General features: G+C 43.7%; 1 protein-coding gene across 2 annotated transcripts in view; it reads right to left on the bottom strand.

Moving 5' to 3' along the window:
- The window catches only part of GLIS3 (GLIS family zinc finger 3), a 169,381-nt gene extending 163,173 nt beyond the window's left edge, over positions 1–6,208 (bottom strand). The window contains exon 1 of one of the 2 annotated variants that reach the window (XM_086479968.1): positions 5,824–6,208. In XM_086479968.1, the coding sequence (XP_086336094.1) occupies positions 5,824–6,208 (385 nt within the window). The remainder of the gene's footprint in view (positions 1–5,823) is intronic. The other variant, XM_086479967.1, reaches the window with a different exon arrangement.
- Between the last annotated feature and the right edge of the window lie 11,073 nt (positions 6,209–17,281).

Below are 17,281 nucleotides of genomic sequence, written 5' to 3'. Positions count from 1 at the left end.
ATTATATAAAACAACTGAAAAAGAAACCAAGTCTTAAGACAAGCTTTCTGTTCTAAGGAGCTGCACAGAATACTGATGAACATCTTTTTTCAGACTGTGCCAACTGACACATAAAAACAACATTATTAAGAGAGCAAAATAAGTATGTTAAAGAGATTTCAAGTGTGGCTCAAGCTGCTTACTGATTAACACTTCTGCATATAACACTTCTCACAGACCTGTGCAGTTATTGTTCAAAAATGAAACAAGGCTCTCTTGGCAACTGGAGACAAATGATCCTCCCTGACCAAGTTCACAGTTCTCACACAGCTTAGCAGCATTGGAGCTGCTTCTTCTTCCAGAGCCTATGGGGGAAAAAAAAAAAATCCCAATCCCAAGATTTAATGTCTGTCAACTATTTCCAGGATAAGGAAGTCTTAACGATCTCCAACAGGAAACATGCTCATCTTACACATGAACATTAGCTGACTCATTTTACTAGAAAAAAATTACAGTCACATTTACAAGAAAATAGGAAATAGAATACACAATGATTTTTCATACTTAACACTGCAGGAACCACAAAAATGGAAGATGACAGCTGCCTTTAAAACGGCCCTGGAAAGGAGAACAAAAGGGGCCCATGCCTATCCGCACAAGTTTCTGCATTTCTTACCAACAAATGTTCAGATTTGCCTCCTCAAGTATTTTCATGTCAACTCAAGTATTTTCATGTCAACTCTATAACATATAGTTTTAAGTCATATACCCATATGTTGACTACATTGGTTTCAGTAGAGCAGTCATAGAATCATAGAACAGTTTAGGTTGGAAGGGACCTCAAAGATCATCTACTTCCAACCCCCCTGCCATGGGCAGGGACGCCTCCCACTAGACCAGGTTGCTCAAGGCTCCATCCAACCTGGCCTTCAACACTGCCAGGGATGGGGCATCCACAACTTCCTTAGGCAACCTGTGTCTCACCACCCTCAGGGTGAAGAACTTCTTCCTTGGATCTAGGCTAAACCTGCCCTCTCCCAGCTTCCAGCCATTACCCCTCATCCTATCACTGCAGGCCCTTGTAAAAAGTCCCTCCCCAGCCTTCTTGTAGGCCCCCTGCAGGTACTGGAAGGCCACTAGAAGGTCTCCCCAGAGCCTTCTCTTCTCCAGGCTGAACAAGCCCAACTCTCTCAGCCTGTCCTCATAGGAAAGGTGTTCCAACCCTCTGAGCATCTTGGTAGCCCCCCTCTGGACTTGCTTGAACAGCTCCATGTCTTTGTGTTGGGGCCTCCAGAGCTGGATGCAGTATTCCAGGTGGTGTCTCACAAGGGCAGAGTAGAGGGGCAGAATCACCCTCCTCAACCTGCTGGCCACACATCTCTTGATGCAGCCCAGGATATGGTGGAACAAAAGGCCAGATTGGTTTCCAAGGCTTGAACTCCCAACGTGTGTAGTGTCACCTGTTTCCAGGGAGAATGAGGGATGCAAGAAGATGGCTACGGCTCTAATGACTGAGAGCTACTCACAATTTCTAGAAAGTCTTCCAGACATACCAGCTCAAACGACAATCACAATCAGGAAGACCAAAGGCCAGGCTGACAGGCTGCCTCTCCCCTCCCCATGTCCCTGTTGGACCCCTCCACCGGGTTATGAGCACAGTGGCTGGAGGTACAGTAGCTGCATCACCTCTACCAACAGCACCTCAACACGGAATTTCAGTCACAGTGGAAATTCTCCATCCACAGTGGAAATTCTCCATCAGCCAAATTCAAGCTGCTTTAAGACTACAATATATTGTCTTACAGGACAGGAAAATCCACTCCTAAACTTTGAATGAACTGCCATGACCACCGTTAAATATGAGCACAGTGATTCAGACCAAGGATCCAATTCCCCCAGCAGGACCCTCCCCCTAGAGGTGCTTATGAATAATGCTGAGGGAAAAATACAAAGTGTCCTCCCAAACTACTCCCACAGTCTTCTTCCATAACTACCTACACCAGCAGGGATATGTTTACCTTTTATATATCTTAATGCTCTTAAAACCCCATGTTTTCATTCACTAAGAATTGGTATGAATTGAACATACTGGTCCCTTCAGAAAACCTGTAGTTTTCAGAAGGACTGGCGATTTGTATTACTACATGAGACAGAAGAACACTCAGGATACATCTGAACATACTCCAGCTCACACTCACAAGTCCATTGTCTGCACAGAGGAGTGAATAAGACAAGCAATAAGAACACCTACTAGGTTTTGTAGAAACAAAATACTATTCAGATGTGTATAAAGTGCTGACACACTGATAATAAATCCTTAAACACATAACTTTTGGACATCACTACATTTAGATCACAGTTCTAATTTGAAGTATTTGAAATTCACACACATTTAAAAAAAAAAATATTTTCCCAATAATAATAATAGAACACTCAGTAGAAAGCTGGATTTTTAAAATTGTATTACAAAACTTCTGTCAAAAGATCTGCATTGATGAGAGAAGCTGAAGACCAGTGCTGGCCAGGTTATAGACCTGTGTCTTCCTTTACTGTTCTCACCCTATTCCCTTCTGCTGATTCCCGCCTGATGTGAATCCAGCTCACTTTAACCTCAGCAGGTACTAGCAGTAAAGACCTCTTTCTAGGGCTGAGTAATGCTAAAAGGTGTGAAACAGATTATTCACAAAAAGTGGTCAAATACACATATTGAACAAAATCAGAGACTGTAGATTTCCAATGCCAAATACATGTACTGTTATGCCTGCATTTTGCACCTGACTTCTATGTGAAAATATCTAACATGGGTACACACAAGTGTACACGCCTGGCAAAAAAAAAAAATCTCTACTAGCACATTTTCCTTTATTGAAAAAAAATCCACCATTATACTATTTTCTTTTTCATATGCACAACATAGTACTAGAAAGCATATTACACCATCCATAACACACAGGAGGCAAAGCAACTGAAGCCAGAGATGGACACCAGTGCATGTTCAGACTGGCTTTTTTCCTCCATACAGTAACAATGTGCTTCAGGTTCTTATCACGCACAAAAGCGTTGATAAAGTGAAGTTTTCTACTTTTGATTTTGGTTTTGCTAACATTTGAATTAGGGGTTGTGAAACTATGTGGAACTTTGGGTCCTGAAACTCTGCATAGTCTGTTTGCTGATGAAGGGGGAATGTACAGAAACTGAAGGAACCCAGGAACAGCAGGAGCTCCCTCAAAGCTATACATACCAGACAGACATCAAGGAGACATCAAGGAGGCATCAAGGAGACAAAGCTATCTACACATGCCAGATGTTAAGGGGATGCCAAGGAAACATCTACAGGACTGATTGTTACAAGAGGTTGCATCAGCAAATGGGCCCTGGCTTGTGCTCAAGAAGGAGGATTCAACCAGAGGACATTGTGAGGAAGACTACGGACGACCACTAGAGACTCTCAAAAGACCATAGACCCATTTCGTTTCGCTTGATAGAGCATGCACAAGTGGGAAGGAAACTACATAAAACATTTCTGGGAAATCATTGGAATAATACCACCTTTTCGGGGAAAGATAATGAATGTATGATGAAAAAGGTTTATAAAGGCTGTAACCACTTTTTGTGCACTCAGCACTACCTCCTGTCAAACTGAAGCTCCTGGGTTTTTTTTTTTAAATTTTTTTATCCATTATCAAAATAATCCAGAGGAACTATTCCAAAACCACCACCAAGTCATTTTGTTGTATATCTTCCTGCTTTGACTATCCCATGTGTTTTAAAGTAAAACAAACAAACAAAAAAAAACAAACAAACAAACAAACAAAAAATCCCAACTTTGAATAGTGCAAACCTCTGTAACTGATACTTGGACAACTGTAAAAGGAAAACTGATGTCTTCTTGAGAAGGTTTAATTAAAATAAGTACCTAGTAAAAGACATTTCCCTCCACATAATGGCCACTAGAGAAGGACAAAATATGAAAAAGCTGCACAAGCATAAGCTACATGAATAGCTTTATAAGGTTTACAGTTATTTACATACATTATATGTTTTATACAGCATAGCAAGGTTCAAAGGCTTAGAAAATTATCTGGACATGACCAAGTGGATAAGAATTAGCTCTTCCACAGTAGCTATGCTCCCGGCACGCATAATGTTCAACTCTGTAAGTGGCCCTGCTAATATCAAGAACTTTTAAAGCATGAGGATTACTAACCCAAATCCACAGACACAGAGAATCTGAAGTCTATTGTATCTCAAATCCACAGCATCTTGTCTAACCAGGACTGTTTATACATAAGCTTCCCTAATGCCAGTGCTTCAGCTGAATTCTCTGCTTGCTACCCACAAAATAGCAGACTAATTTACATATGTGGGAGCTAATCAGGCCAAGAAAGAAAGATGGAAATCACAGCAGCTAGGAACTGAGTGGTCAGGCACAGCAGATCAAAATCTCCAAACCAAGTACATTAAACTACATGAGGCTCTCTTCACTCTGTGATGCTGCTCTGCAACACATACTGCAGGTGAATTAGCTGTTATGTAGGGTTATTTTAGAGATCTCAGCATGGATTCCCTGGTTTTAGGCATGTAATTTTGAAGACAGCAGGAATCAGGCTCTACATACAGTAAAAGAGAGATGGAAAAGTTCCTCCAAAGCTCATCATGCGATAAGTCCACCTCTCTTCACTGTAGCAGAAGCTTAAAGCTATATACTGTGAATTACACACACCACCACCACCACAGCGAGCACCAGATGGGTGATCTCAAGAGGCCACGCAATGAATATGTATATGCATTACCACTGGTCTGACTCAGCAGAGCACTCAAGCATGCAGTTAACTTTCAACTAGTTCTGAAATGATACTGGCTTCAAGTCTGCAAGCCTTGCTGAAGAGGGATGGACTTCCTAAGTTTTCAAAGGGAAGTAGTGAAGAAAAACAGAAAACATAGAGAAGCAAGACATTTGGAATAAAATGGGAAATCTCTGTCTGCTTTTCTGCACTTTTCACTCAGACATCAACCGAAGCTTTTCCTGGTATTTTAAACCATTTAATTCTTTTCTATACATTAAATTTCCATGTCTATGTACATTCAGTTTTGCAAGTATGATACCAAAACTCCTCCAAAAGAGTACCCCCATCTCCAGCGTGACCAGAATCAAGAAGTACTGAAAACTTAAAAGTTCTATTTTGACTTCAAAGACCCAAGAGCAGACAGTTAAGCACTTCCTCATAGACAGGTAAAACTGTGATGCACAAGTACTTACTACCCGAGGACCAGCCTCCAAATTTTGTGAGGGCTATGTATCATTATTCTTTGCAGCATAAACAGTGGTTCCAAAAAATGGATTGCAAATCTACAGTTGAGACACGGTCCAAAGCGCTTTACAGTTTATCCCACCTAAGCCCTCTAAAAAAGCATGACTACATTGCTGCTTTCATCAGTAGGCAGCTGTTAGTCACCAGTGGAAAGCCGTGTTCATGCATCCAAGAAGGAGTACTTCTGATAGAACTCAAAATTCTGGTGCCACAGAACATAAAATGACTGTCTGGATTTGTTGAGTCAAGAGGTTAGGTTAGCAAAGCAAAGTCAAACTGCACTGTTTATAAATAATCTTAGGACGACTCAGGGGTTCTGAGCAACTGCTGTGTAATACAAAGCCCCTGGGAATAATCAAACAATTACTTACTTTTGTGGCAAACAGTAAAACATTTTGTTTCAGTATCTCTTCCATTGTAGTAAAAGAGTGGTAAAGAAGAGACTGGATTCCATCTAAAATCAATACCATCTGGGTATGTGACATTGGAGAAGAAATGCTATTACTCATAGCAACAGAAAAAAGAGTCTTACCTTCACCTGTGCATGGGGAGAAAGTATTTCCACATTCTTGCTGTTTTGGCTTTAAAGACTGTGGGGCTGGTAGTCCTGGGGCCTGTGGGACTCGTAATAAAGGCTTCCCATTTGTAATCACTTGTTTCCTGGGACTTAGAGCAGGAAGGTGAATAGTACTGTCAATGATGTTGCTCTGAGAAGCTACCCCTCCTCCAAGGGGCATATTTAAGGGCAGGCTGGCAGACAAGTTTCCAATAGCTGGGCTTGGGGTGCTGCTATCTGAAGGTGGGCAGGGTGTTCCTGCATGAACTCTGATAGGTGGGATCTGCTGTCCACTGATCATCCTAGGTCCATGAGGAATACCTGTTGTCTGATGGCTCATACTGCATGACCTCCCATTCATTTTTAAGAAGTTAATGTAATCAAAGGGTGTTTTTACAGACCCACAGCTACGACTGATATCAATCCAAAGTCAGTAAGTAATCCATTGTGTATTATGCCTGTTTAAAAAAATACATAAATAAAAATAATTGATATTGTAGTAAATAATACATGAAAGAGGGCTGCACATGACTGTTAACTTTCTGACATTACTGGTTACAAAAAATAAAGACAAGCGCTATATGGTCTGTCAGGAAGAAAGAACAAAGCCAAGCAATGACTTAGAGCTCTAACATGGAGCAAACCTGCCTCTTCAAAAGCTGAAGTTTGCAATAAGGTCAATTGCCTTCACACATTAGTTAAACCAGCCATGAAATTAAGTGAATGCTGACCAAGTGCAAGAAGGCAGCCAGGAGTGAAAAGACTCTGTGATAGTGAGTTGTCATTAGGACAAACGCAGCTATTGCCCCTTTTTTCTGCCATCTCCTCAGTCTATTAATTAAAATGGTGCTGAAAAGTACACACAGTAGGCCAGCACTATCCAGATACAGACAAAACAGGAAAGAGACACCAGTTCACATTCTAAAGGATGTGCATACAACAAAATGAAGAGGTAACAGCAAAATCATAGAAACGCTTCTACGGTCCTTCAAACTCTGTGTGCACTTCACAATAGAAAAGTATTGCAAGAAAGCACAGCACGTAAGTATTCATACACATAACTGCAATAACTTCAAAAGCGGATGTTTATTGTAAGCCTGTAGATATGCCATAATTTAAATGTAATCATATACTAACAAATTTATAAGGACATCTTTCAAATTATACCAACGATTTTTGAACTCCGACTCTTTGTCACTTATGTTTTCCTGTCATCTAAATCTTAGAAGATGAGACTGGTAAGCGGTTTGAGAGACCATCTCTGCCACAACCTACCCCAAGGCAGAATCAACTATATCTAAACATTTCCTGACATAAAAAAGATTTGTAGGCAAAAGCTGCACTTGTCAGTGCAAATCACTGGGTGAAGATATCACACAGATTGGGTAACTTCAGCCCTAACTCAGCTGAACAGCACATATCCAATTTTCATCACTAGGTTCATATGTTTAACATTAAGCACACGCTTAAGTGGTTTGTTCAATCATAGACTCAGTGCCTCATTAACTTGTTCAGACAAACAAATTAAGTTGACAGAAATAAAACTGAAGTATGGCTTCAATTATGGTTTTCATTTATGTATACATTAAGGTTTTAATTAAGTATTATGATCTCGCTGCAGCAAAACACTGAACCGTAACTTCCACCTCCAGCACACAAGATTTTCAACACTGAAGCCAATAAGATTATAATTATTCATGATTGAATTTCATGTAAAACCTTTTGTTTATTTCACAAAACTGCAGTCATAGCACACTTCCAAACTGAAGGCCAAGTGTCTGTATAGATATATATGCACAGATATTCACACACACTCTCCAGTTAAAACTCACTAATAACGAAAGGCCTAAGCATATTATCTTCAAATGCAAGAGCAAAATCCCTAATGACATTAATAAGAGAGATATGCCCTAACGACACTTAAATGCTCATAAAAGACTTAGTCTACATACTGTTTTTCATTGTATCATTTTTATATTATGGGAATAATAATTGTAAGGCACACCAACTAAAAGCAATATTATTTATTTTCATGCCTGGCTGAAGCATAAATTACTCTCTGCAATTCAACCAAGGACAGGGAGAGCTGAATGTTCTTAAATTCTCAGAGTTTGTTTTAAAAGCAGAATGTACCTTGCCCTAACACAGGTGACTAGATCCTTAGAAAAGGACATACAAACAAAGGCAGTGGTTTTGCTGGCAAGGCTATACACCATGTCATTATAAATTTGCTACAAATAAAAATAATTCTTGCCTGTAATTCTCGTCTGCAATTTTAACTACATTAGAAAAGTACTAATATAATCGAGAAAAGATTATACATGCAAATGCATTAGCTTCACTCAACAAAAGCACCTTTCGCTCTTTGCAAAAGCACAGAAGATTATTTCTACATAATTTACACTGACCTAACAGCCCTATAAAATCCAGGTCAATACACAATTTGTGTTCTTAGTACATTGGTTTCTGTTGCCATTCTTCTCGGGTAGTATTGTATCTTAAAACAACTAACACTGTTCTATGCTATTGCTGTCTCAATTTTATCATTGGCTACTGCTGGGGTTTTTACACTTGAAGAAAGGCCTCTGGGCCTGTTAATTTCTTTCCTCATGATAGTAAACTGCATTTTGAACTGAATGACCTGAAAGTACAAACAAAAGAACCTTTTTTTATGAAAGCAAAAGCAAGTTAAGTAATTTCTTTACACTTTCTTCCTCTAGTCTCCTTCCTGATTCTATCATGAAAATGTGTAAGATTACAGTAACATGCAAATGAACACTTCCTTTCTTTAAAATATTAAAGCACCTTGGAGAGCGTAATTATTCCTAATTTTTTTTAATTATTATTTTGTGGTATTTTCAGTATTATTTACTTGTTCACAAGTGGCTTTTCATTAATTAGATTTGTTTAGAGTCAACTTCCACCACGATCTTAGGACACTCTCATATCAAAGTCAGAGTAGCCAAAACTCATCCAAACCAAAACAATGGATTACCTAGAGGTGCGTTAAAGCATACATAACTAACTAAATGCCAATTAGACACGAATTATATTGTAAGTGTCTAACTTTTGCATCAGATCCATAAATAGCTCCCGATTATAGCCACCTGTAACAGTAGAAAGACATGATAGATCTCTAACAGAAGTGATCTTGGAAATCATAGGAATACAGCACCAAATACAACAACTTATTTAGAAACAGGCTTAGAAATAGGCTTAGAAATTATGAGTAGAGCTGAAGCTTAACGTACTATGTTAAAACACACAAAAAAATGCAGAAAATAATATTATCCTGAGACTGAATGGCTACGCTGACAACTTCTTTTGTTCTACTAAAGGAACACAAGCACTTGCCACCTTTTAATGAAATATTTCTGTCCACCAGTGAGATATTGTAGTGACCTTTTCACACTCCCACAGATGTTAAAGGAAATACAATTATGTCCACTGCTTCTAAAGTCTCTCTTTTTTAAGCTGACATTACTCAAAGCTCTATGACTCTGCATCTACCAATAACAGCATGACAACATAATTACCCAAAATCCATAACAATGATTCATAAATTCACTTTCAAAAAGCCATGTAGTAAAATACAAATTCAAGCTGAAGCCCTGGAAAATCCGAACACTAATCCTTCAGAAAGCAAAACAAAAGAAGAATTCACAAATGTGTGCCTGCACCACAGTATGCCATATAGTCTGCTTTTTCAGTGCAGTTTTGAAAAGTAATCAGCATTGGCTTACTGCTTGTTCACCCACTGAAATAGGAGGCAAGATACATTTCCACTTCAATAAAACCTGAATTACTCCACTGCAGAGATCAGTTTAAGGACCTGTAACAAATCCAGCTCAGGAGACACTTTCACAAAAGTAGCTATCAGACACTGGCACTTCACGCCTAGGGTAGCCAAGCACTATCCCACACCAAAGGAGAAGACTGAAAGACAATGCACCAAACCGTCCCTCCTTTCTATTCTTCCACTGAAGACATCTCACCTCTACAACAGCTACCATACACCACAGAAAGCAAACACGAATCATAATCCCCTCCCTTGGGACTGTGCACGCCTTCCATCATCCCCACCACAACCAGGGACAGCCAAGTCTCTCCACAATCTCCTTGGCACAAGTACAGGAAAACATTTACTTCCTACCAGGGCTGAGCTACCACAAGGCCACCCAAAGGGCCTTAACTCCCCTTGAAGGTCTGCTCTCCCCTGCCAGCCCTTTCGTCCTTGTGTGGCCACAGTTTTTGGAGCATCACCTGGCAGTAGCATCATGGTGAAATATTCAGGAGTCACTGCCTCTCCTGACATCACACCCCTGATGACTCAATCTGGGTGGACTCAAGGACTGGAATGGAGACGAGGAAAGGGCAGCCACCAAAAGCTATAGGGATGCCTCACCTCAGCCTCACCGCCCACTCCGTGTCTACAGAAATGGGGCCTTCTTAGAAGCTCCTGAGGTTTTTGTGTCTCACAACTGCTTGTGACAAGGATACACTCTAACAGAGGTGTAAGCCACCAATTTAACAACTCGTTTTCTAAAAACCGCACACACGCATAGGAAGTGCTGGTATTATAGCCTTTGTACAGTTATCTGGCTAAAACTCACAAACCAAAGCATGGCAGTAAATTCTTCTGGAAAGGAAAACCACACAGAAATTCAACTAGGAAAAAAAATAACAGCCGAGAGCTTGAAATTAGGCTTGGAACAATACATACATTAAGAATCACAGCTGCAATAAGGGAAGACAATGTTGCTTCAAAACTGAAACTACAAAATAAGCTTTCCACTCAATTTATAGATAATCTCTTCCCCACCCTCCATGCCAGCCAGCATCTCAGAAGTCATGCACTACTGAGAATAATAAATACCTCACATTAGCATCCGCTGTTTCTGTCATTTGTACCCATTTCTTGACAATTGTACTCTTGGACTACCACAGGGGGCTTCATTCCAAACTGCAGTACTCTGATAATATCACATTTTTCTTAGGTGGTCAGACAATGAAAACTAGAAAAGGGTCGCACAATCTGTGAGATTCTAGTTCTCAAACATCAGTAGAATGCCTTCTTGATACAACATCAACAAGCAAGGCAAATGACAGCTAAAGGAGGTCCTCTACAGCAATGTGTCACAACCAGCCCCCAAACATGATTGAGTTTCTCAGAGCTAGTGTAATGAAATATACTAATTACTTATTACTTGCATCACTATAATTCCTAGGAAGATTAGTCACAGAAAGGAATGCCTTTGTGCGAGGGACTGTACAAACACAGAGCAGAGAACAATCACCCCTAGTGCTGCAACTGCCATCAAAAGGGCAGCTGTTATCAGTGGACAGGATGATGTACATCACAGTGTAGCTGGGACCAAGCATTTTTACCATTCTGTCACAAAAACCTTCTGAGGTTTTTATTATCATAATTAAGATCTCCTAAGCTTTTTCCTCTATTAGGATCATAAGTCCAAGAGCTGTGCTACTGCAAATGGTTGCTGTAACAGAACAGCATGAGCTTTCCAGGAGCAAGGTTATTCTCATTACAGGTAGCTACAAACTTCAGACAAGCTGTCTGAAAAACCCAATACAAATCTGGCAGCACTGAGTGCTAGAGGTGCGCTTTTTGACATGCTGTCAATAGCCACAGCATCCTTACCAAAGGCTCCCGCAAACCCTGACTCGTACACCTTTTACTCACACTGTTGCCCTGCTAGCTTTGCCTGTAATGACTCTGGACTTTCCAGGAGTGCAGCCACAATTGCTAACGTTGCAGTGCCAGTAACCATGGGAGCTTCAGTGCAAGCAGAACATGGGAAACGACCAACAGTGTCCCCATGTGAGCTGGTGGCAACGCAAAGGCACCGTGCCACGGGCACCTGCCCTGCCCTCGTGCCCTTGCTGTGACCGCCACTTGTGGGGCAGTGCAGGCAAGCACTACAGGCCACCAGGCAGATGGCCCAGGAGATACCTACAGCCACCCTTACCACACCCATGGCTCATCCCACAGACCTCGCAGCTAAAGCATTAGCAGCTTCAAACGGGGCCAAAAGATAACCAGGGTCTCAGGAGAGGAGGACGCACCTGAAAACCATGAATTTCGAGCCTATTAAGTTTTAGAAGCTGAAGTTCCTCGCCATGTACAGGCCCACAGATGAGGCAGAGCTGTCACCTCGCTGGGCACGACACGTCTGGGTTTTTTGCCCGGGGGACATGTCCCGGATGACGGCAAGCCCCGGGCAAGACACTACTCGGCATTGGGGCCGTGAGCCTCCGCGGGGTGGCCCGTGGGCCACCCATCGCTCTGGCCGGCACCCTCGTCCGACCACGGGCTCCCTTGCCCGCGCTGCCCTCCGCACTGCTCGCGCTGCCCACCCTGCCCGCGCTGCCCGCCGCGCTGCTCGCGCTGCCCGCGCTGCCCTCCGCACTGCTCGCGCTGCCCACCCTGCCCGCCGCGCTGCTCGCGCTGCCCATACGGCCCGCGCTGCCGCCCGCGCTGCTCACACCGCCGGCGCTGCTCCGCCGTGCTCCAGCCGCCGGACGGGCGGCCGGCGGGCAGGCTCCTCGCTCCGCAGCCGCCTCCTGCGGGTACCTATCTCCGCTTATTCACCAGCGGGATGACAAATCTCCCGGGCGGGTGGCTGTTCCGCCCTACCAGACAGCGCCGCGTCCTCATCTCCGCGGCAGGCTCGTCGGCGAGGTGAGTAACTGCGAAGTAACTCCACCGCAAGAGGGTTTGTTTTGCTTTTTCTTCACCTCCCCCCTCCCCGCTCTGACAGGGAGGCCGGGAGCCGCCGACTCACCCTCTCCCCGCCCGGGCCGGCGGCGGGGGGCACGGGGGCAGCTTACGGGAGCGCAGCAGCGGAGGGGCCCCGCCACCCACACGGGAGCACCCGGCACGGGGCGCGGAGCCGCCGCACTCACCTTCCGCGTCACCCGCTGACGCCTCCGGGCCGGCGCTGCACCGCCGGCAGCGTGCAGCTCCGCGCCGGGCCGGCCCGTGCCCCGCGGCTGTCATGTGCCCGCTGGTCTCGCCGTTAACCCTTGCCGCGGCCCCCGCAGCTGCGCTGGGCTCCCCGCCGCAGCGGGGCCGCCTCTCGCCTGCGCCCGCAGCGGCGCTTACTCGGCCGCGCGGGGGGCAGCGAGGAAGTCCCGCCGCCAGCCTGCCCCATCGGGCTGCCTTCCTCCGTGGCGCTGGGGCCGGCTCTAGCGAGGCTGGGAAAACTGGGGATAGCGCAGGCGGTGGAGGGGGGCTGGATGGGGTGGCTCTGTAGGGGCTGGAAGATGGCTGGGGGGAAGCTGGGGGTGCCTGCAGAAGCTCTGGAGGGGGCGACGCTGTAGGGGATGGAGGGACGGGGGGCTGCCCGGGGGTTGGAAGTGGTTGCATGGGGGACTTTGTAGGGGCGGTGGGGGGTGGACTGCGGGGCTGCACAAGGGCTGGAGAAGGGATTTTTAGGAGCTCTCTAGAAGCTGCAGGCACGCTTTATAGGGACTGCATGGGAGGGCTGCATGGAGGCTGTGCGGGGTTGTAAGGGGGCCTGCATGGGACCCGTCTGTGGGCTGTACGGCAGACTGTACGGTGTAGGGCCGTGGAGCTGGTAAAAAAGGGAGACAGTACCTAAGAGGTGGGAAAGGGGATGAAGGGGCTTGGTGCCTGGTGGCGCTTTCCTGTGCACATCTTAAAAATGTGGTTTGAAGGCAGGAGCTCTCCTCTATTACAAGGTGAGGATCCAGCTTGCAAACACCAGAGGACTAGAAATGGGATAAAGAAAAGTTGGAAGGAAAATATTCAGGCAGATGTGCTGCCCCCATCCCCTCGTCCAGAAAGGCCCAGGGATATTTAGCCCCCAGGCTGATGATCAGCCTCTCACAGAAACAGTTGGAGCCCAGAGGTACAAAGAGTACCCATCGCTCAAGCAGTGTCCTACACATGGAGGGCATGGCCCAGTCGTTGAAATGTGTTGGTTGTTTCATTTTGGGTCGGTTTTATTCCCCTCTGCTGTAACGGAGGAATTGAGAGTGTAAATGAGGTGAAGATAAGCAGCTGAAAAGCTGGGCTCAGAGAGCAGCAAATTGCCCTATTGCTCTAACAGGCACGAATATGCAGACCTTGAGGCAGGGCGTCCTGTCAACAGAGAAGTCTCCAAGCAGGGGAGCCCGTCTGCACACATGGGCACTGGAAGAGTCCAGCAGGCTCAGGCCCCAAAGCAAGATCAGCCCAGCATTTAGAAACGATGTTAATCCCAGCTTTCCAAGAATGAGAGTGGCACTGTAGCTGGCCCAATTACTTGTTCCAAGGAGAAGGGGAGCCTGTATCCCTGCTGCACTGCGAGAGCCGTTAGGTAGGAGGTTGAGGAGGGGGGATGAGTCAAGGTGTGCTCAGATCACTGAGCTCCTCAAGGCCAGTCTTGACCTCCTTAGCTGAATGAGCTCTTCTGAGCTAAAGCTCCTTTGCCATTTACTCATATTATATCAAATTAACGTGACTGTGAAGTTGGTAAGAAGACAACATCGTATGTTCTTTCCACGCCCAGGAAACATAGTGGAGATGTTGAGGCTTCAGGCTTTCTTCTAAAGTTACATTGCTTTCCAATCTTTTTGTTTCTAAGTGTATGGATGGTTAGGCAGTGAGTCACTTCTACATAAAATTTATATATATATAGTGTATTTAAAACAAAACTATTTGTGAGCCGTGTCTCACTAAAACGTTTATTAAAAGAACTGACATCTGAAGAAGGGGCCTTTACCTTGTGAAAGCATAGAATTTATTTGTAAGCCAGATGAGTTAAAATTTCCATTTTTCTCACTGTATCTTTATTGGTACCATATGCCAGAATTTTCTGTGCAATTATATTTTAATTAGAGCACATCACTAAAAATTTCAAGAATTATACCTGGACTGACACAATAGTCACTGTAATGATAGCGTAGACTATGCAATGAGTAATACAGGTTTAGCCAACAAAAAAGGCTCATTAAAAAAAAGGAAATTGTCGAAATACTCATTGTAATTCAAATCTACCAGAACAACTAAATAAACTATGAATTTGCTTTAAATAAATTGTTTTAAATAATCACTGATGATTGTCAGAAGCCAAATCTGACAGCCATTAAAAAAATTGTTTTCTTTATCGAGTCATTCTTATCTATGGAAGGCAAATTGCCTTAGTTCTTCAACTGAAAAAAGTGATGGATCCTAGCATTGTACCACCTTGAGAAATGGATGGTCTAAAACACAAGGTAAAGGCAGCCTTTACACACAGGATAAGAGTTTGTGCGGTTGTGGTTGAACCCCACAGAGAAGTATCTTGAGCAGGGAGCAAAGAGAACAATGAAGATCTTGTATTACCAAAGTTAACATCATGCTGGAAGAGACACCTGCTCATATAAAGCCTTGTCTCCTTTGTGCTAGAGAAAGACTGTCTTTCTGGGTGAGCCCTGAAAGGAGATGGTGAGTGTCAGAATATGTCAGAAAAGAGCTCATTCATTGGGAAGAGAGAGAAACTGCATGAAGAGGAGATTATTTATTTTGTTTACTGGTATTTTTGGGGTTCTTTTTGAGTGAGGGAATGACTCTCTTTCGGTGAAGCCTAATTTATTTAAAACCAAATTATTTCCTTCGGGGGCCAGAGGAAAGCCATTGTAGCAGAGAGAATAGAGAACAAGGAATGTGACAACCTGAAGATACAGATGGTTTTAGTTTTCCTCATCTCTCTCTTCTGTATACCAGCAGCAGCAGTAGTGAGTTCTTAGGACAGACAACTAGGTAGAAAGATTAGGAGACAAATTAATTTTGTTGCATTCTGTAGCAAGACTGAAAAAATGTTTTGGACCATTTCCACTGGAAACAGTGACAGCCAAACTTTGACTGGAGGACAAGATCACCTCTGAAAATAAAGGTAATTCAAGAGAGTAGCTAGAACACAGTGATAGCTGTTTAGAGAAAACTAACAGAACTAGAAGGGTTGCCTCTTGATGCCTCAGACATACTAACTAGAATGAACCTAAGTTTGAACATTCACTTCTCAGACACAAACAGATATGCAGAAGCTTTTTCAAGATGTTTTTGTGGCAACTGATAAAAATATCTTTCTAACCAACCATTTTTATCTAATTCTTTAATTTTTCCTCAGATCTTCCGTTTCATATCTATTCTATTTTCATACTTACTGTGTAACAGAACAATGTTTTCAGTAGGTAAGGGGGCATGACAAAAAAAGTAACCACTGAATTGCATCTTGAATAATATAATGTGTAACAGGCATCTTGTACTGATACTAATATATTTGAATATCATGCTGTCCTGGTTTTGCTGAGATAAAGAGGTTATCAGGTGACAGAATCAGTGCTATGGTTTAGCCCTGGTACATGCTAAACACAGACACTGTCAAACTATAAAGGGACAGAATCCATTTGTATTCCTAGAGTGATGGGGGATCCCAGGAGCTTACTGTAGTGGAAGCCAAGGTGAGTCTGACCGGGAATGGGTGGCAAAAGCACCCTATTGTGAACGGCCCAGATGCCCTGAGCATTCTCAGCATAGATTATCTCAGGAGAGGATATTTCAAGGACCTGAGAAGGTACCGGTGGGCGTTTGGTGTAGTGGATGTGGAGACAGAGGAAATTAAACAGCTGTCAGCCTTGCCTGTTTGTTAGAGAACCATTCTATTGTGGGACTGCTGAAGGTCGAGGAATAAAAGGTGCCTGTCACTACTACAATGGTACACTGGAGACAATACCGCACTAGTTGAGACTCCCTGATCCCCATCCAGCAGCTGATCCATCAGAGAGCCAAGGAGAGGTCAGCAGGACGCAATCACCCTTTAACAGTCTTATCGGGCCAGTGCAGAAGTCTCACAGAGAGTGGAAACTGACAGGAGACTGTCGTGGCCTGAATGAAGTCACACCACCACTGAGTGCTGCTGTGCCAGACATGTTAGAACCTCAATACAAACTGAAGTCAAAGGCAGCCAAGTGGTACGCCACGAATGGTATTGCTAATGTTGAGGGTTTTTAGTGTTCCTTTGGCAGCAGAGCGCAGGCCACAGTTTGCTTTCCCCTGGAGGAGCATCCAGTACACCTGGAATCGGTTGCCCCAGGGGTGGAAACACAGTCCCACAATTTGCCATGGACTGATTCTGTCTGCATTAGAAAAGGCTGGAGCTCCCAAACATTTGCAGTAAGTTGATGATATTATTGTGTGGCGTAATACAGCAGAAGAAATTTTTGAGAAAGGGGAAAAAGTGATCCAAATTCTCCTAAAAGCCACTTTGCCATCAAAAGAGGCGAGGTCAGGGGACCTGCACAAGAAATCCAGTTTTTGGAAATTAAATGGCAAAGTGGGCATCACCAGATTCCAATAGATGCTATTAACAAAATAACAGCTATGTCTCCACCCACTAATAAAAAAGAGACACAAGTTTTCTTGGGCATC

This window comes from Leptosomus discolor, chromosome Z, assembly GCF_034619465.1.
Source record: "Leptosomus discolor isolate bLepDis1 chromosome Z, bLepDis1.hap2, whole genome shotgun sequence".
Taxonomy (NCBI): Eukaryota; Metazoa; Chordata; class Aves; order Leptosomiformes; family Leptosomidae; genus Leptosomus; species Leptosomus discolor.
Note: the sequence above shows the minus strand (reverse complement) of the source record. Positions and strands in the feature narration are given on the sequence as shown.